Source organism: Solanum tuberosum, unplaced genomic scaffold (assembly GCF_000226075.1).
Source record: "Solanum tuberosum cultivar DM 1-3 516 R44 unplaced genomic scaffold, SolTub_3.0 scf00003, whole genome shotgun sequence".
Taxonomy (NCBI): Eukaryota; Viridiplantae; Streptophyta; class Magnoliopsida; order Solanales; family Solanaceae; genus Solanum; species Solanum tuberosum.
In genome coordinates, this window is record NW_006238929.1 from 1,683,263 (window position 1) to 1,686,693 (window position 3,431).

Consider the following 3,431-nt stretch of genomic DNA (forward strand, 5'->3'; position numbering starts at 1 on the left):
ACCCCCCCCCCCCTTCAATTTTTTTAAAAAAATCATTTTTAAAATATATTTCAAATTTAAAAAATTTCATTTTTATGTCACCCTCTACCCCTACCCCGCCCCTAGGCCACCCCGTCAATTTACAAAAATAATTAATATTAAAAAATATTTCAAATTTAGAAAAATTCATTTTTACGCCGTGATAGCAACATATTAGCGACGAATTAGCGGTGAACTATTAAATACTTTCTTTTAGTTAAGAGTGATAGCAACATATTAGCGTTAAATTCATGAATATAATTTTTTTCTTTCATTATTTGACTTATGATTTTATTTTATTTTTTATATTGTTTTTGAGATCCAGAACAAACGACTGGAAGACTGGCTTTTCAAGCCAATTCTGGGAAAAGTAATATATATATATATACCGAATTTTAAGATTTCGATACATAATTTTTCATGTTAAAAAAATATTTTTATATTAAATTGATGTCCATAGAGTTTTGTAAATGTCAATTTTAGTAATGAAGCAAAATAGCAATTGAAAAAAGTCCCCATGACTAACATAACATTTTCTTACCTCATGACCTGACCTCCTAATAAGGGTTGATGTTTAGTTTCACTCCATGGCTAAGTATTTGAAGACCATCCATTTTTAAACTAAGGTCATATATAATTGGGTGTAACTTGGTGTTTTTTTTTTAATAAATAGGTAAGTTATACTTTAGTTGTGTAATGAAATATGTAGTATATTTTAATTTTATGGTGGACTAGGCAGAAATAAAAAGGAGGTGAAATAGTTAGAAAGTCCAAAAAAAAGGATAGGAATTACGTTTTATGGTCACTATTGTCCTCATGTAGTTAGATAAGGTTTGTGTGAGGGACATGCAATAAAACAAAAGATATAAGTAAAATAGAGAAGAACCTGAAATCCTTTGAGGGGAGTGTCATAATGGTTAGGATGGTTCACTCTTTCTTTTATAATATCTCGTAGATGCTTCGCGTAACTGCTCATGAAATCTACCTTAGTCGGACGCGTCGGTAGTGTCGTTGACACTTTTGTGAACCTGTTTGCATATTTACGAGCTGCTTCTTCGCATATTTCCTCCACTTCCACTGACGTTAAACCTCCTTTTTTTGTGAAGAATTTAAGACCATTTCGAGTGTAGGGTAAGTGAGAAGCAGTCATCTGCATCCAAGTAAGAAAATATTTTTTAATCTTGTGATCTTAAAAAAGTCAGTTGGAATTAAAGAGTTATCAAATGTCATTTCTTAAGTCCAATTAATATAGAGAAATATGCACTTCCTTCTTTTAATTTTTTTTAAAGGGAATGCAACGTCCATTGTGGTCATGAAGTAAAAATAAACAATGAGAGTAATTCTTCTACGTACCATTATTGAGGCATCATATTGACATGGAGGAAGAATAGTGCTCATGAAGCATGCTGGTGTTGTTGCAAGTCCCATGTCAAAGACCATGCAACCAGCCCTAGAAAGCCCAGAAAATACAGCAACACTCAATGTATTACCCGAAATTCGAGGGTCTTTTCCAAGAGAAACCATTACAACTTTCTCCTTATTGTTCAACCCTTTAATCACCCATTCACCAAAGCTTTCTGCTATTGCCTCAACAGCAGGTGGTGTAAGATCTATACTTCTACCTTTCTCACCTTGCAAGGCCACACCACGAACATCCGATCCATTTTGTAACCTTCTAATCTTATCCATTTCTTCATCCTCATTGTATGTCTTTGCACTACTACTACAACACTCTACTCTAAGAGAAAAAATCGATGTTTTTGACAAGGAAATATGCAACTTTGGTTTCTTTATAATTGGTACACAAGGGAAGTTGGTTATTGAAGAATTAATGGTTTGTAAAGAAGAAAAAGTGGAAGCCATTGCTATAGCTTGATTTTTAGACAAGAAGCTTGGAGGGATAAGAAACTTGGAGGGAAAATATCTTTCTACAACCTTCCAAATTGACTGATATTTTTCTTGTTTTATTCAAGGCATATCCTCTGGTTCAGGAAGAGCATCTGCCTTTTGAAATTGAACCACAATTTGCTCCTTTTACTCTAAAAATTAGGCACGAAGTACAATTGAAACAACTCGGCCTTGTAGGAAATATAAAAGGAGAATATTTTTTTTAGAGAATGCTCAAGTTTTATATAGGATACTTAAGACCACTTGAAATGATTACAATCAACAACTACATCTCTATTTATATTACTCAAAATATAAAATCAAAAGTCTTGCACAAATAACTAGATACATGTATCATAATTTACTAGATACATGTATTACAAAATCCTAAAAGACTTTTTGAAAAACTAAGAGACAATATTGGAAGACTAAACATCAAAGGTGTGAGTGTACCTTAATGCATTTGCTTGACAACTCCAATGCATTCTTGAAGACTGAAGACAACAAAACTTTTCTCTAGGAAGTGCTTTGGTAAAGATGTCAGCAAGTTATTCTCATGTCTGGCAATAATGCAACTGAATTTCATCTTTCTCTTGTGCTTCTCGGATAAAATGATACTTGACGGAAATATGCTTCGATCTTTCATGGTTGACTGGATTCTTGGGAATGGCAATCGCTGATTTGTTATCGCAATACAAAACAATCCCTCTTTTTTGTTTTTCACCAATGTCTTCAAAAATTCTCCTAAGCCAAATAGATTGAGAAGTAGCCTTAGCTGCTGAAACATATTCTGCTTCAGTAATGGATTGAGCAACAACACTTTGCTTTTTGGATAACCAAGAACAAATACTTGAACCAAATAAGAAAGCATAACCAGAAGCATTCTTCATGTCATCTATACTTATAGCCCTATCACTATCAGAATAACCAATTAAGTCCAAATCTAGTCCACCAATTGTGTACATTATCACATAATCCATTGTTCCTTCCAAGTAGCATAGATCGCGCTTTCAATTCCAAAATACACTTGGTTTGGTTCTTGCATGAATTTGGATAATGAACGAGGACATGTCTTGTTGAAGTAAGATATAACAGGCTTCCAATCAAACTCCTGTAAAGTGAGCTATTAGCTTTCTTTGCTCCATCATCTTTTCTGAACTTCTCATTTTCTGCTAATGGTATGGACATAGACCTACAATCCATCATTTTAAATTTTTGAAGAATACTTTTAGTACACTTATTTTGAGAAATAAAAATGTCTTCTTTCACTTGAGAAACTTCGATGCCCAAGAAATAATGTAGCAACCCAAGATCACTCATTTCATAGGTTTGCATCTGCTTGAATTTCTGCATCATCTTCACATCATTTTCTGTAAAGAGTAGATAATCCACATAGAGATAAACAATGATAATGTTAGCATGTTCTTTCTTTACATACAAAGTGGCTTCGCTTTTGCTTCTCTGAAAATTATTTTTCAGAAAGCATGCATCAATTTCATTGTACTAGACTCTTGGAGTTTGCTTCA

General features: G+C 33.3%; 1 protein-coding gene across 2 annotated transcripts in view; it reads right to left on the reverse strand.

Annotated features, from left to right (window-relative positions):
- Positions 1–2,081, reverse strand: part of LOC102599849 (phosphomannomutase/phosphoglucomutase) — an 11,217-nt gene extending 9,136 nt beyond the window's left edge. Inside the window, exons 1-2 of one of the 2 annotated variants that reach the window (XM_015305492.1) lie at positions 1,372–2,081; positions 1,004–1,168 (exon numbers count right to left, since the gene is read on the reverse strand). In XM_015305492.1, coding sequence (XP_015160978.1) covers positions 1,004–1,168; positions 1,372–1,881 — 675 coding nt within the window. In that variant the 5' untranslated portion in view covers positions 1,882–2,081. Of the gene's footprint in view, positions 1–904; positions 1,169–1,371 lie in introns of both variants that reach the window. The other variant, XM_006338116.2, reaches the window with a different exon arrangement.
- Between the last annotated feature and the right edge of the window lie 1,350 nt (positions 2,082–3,431).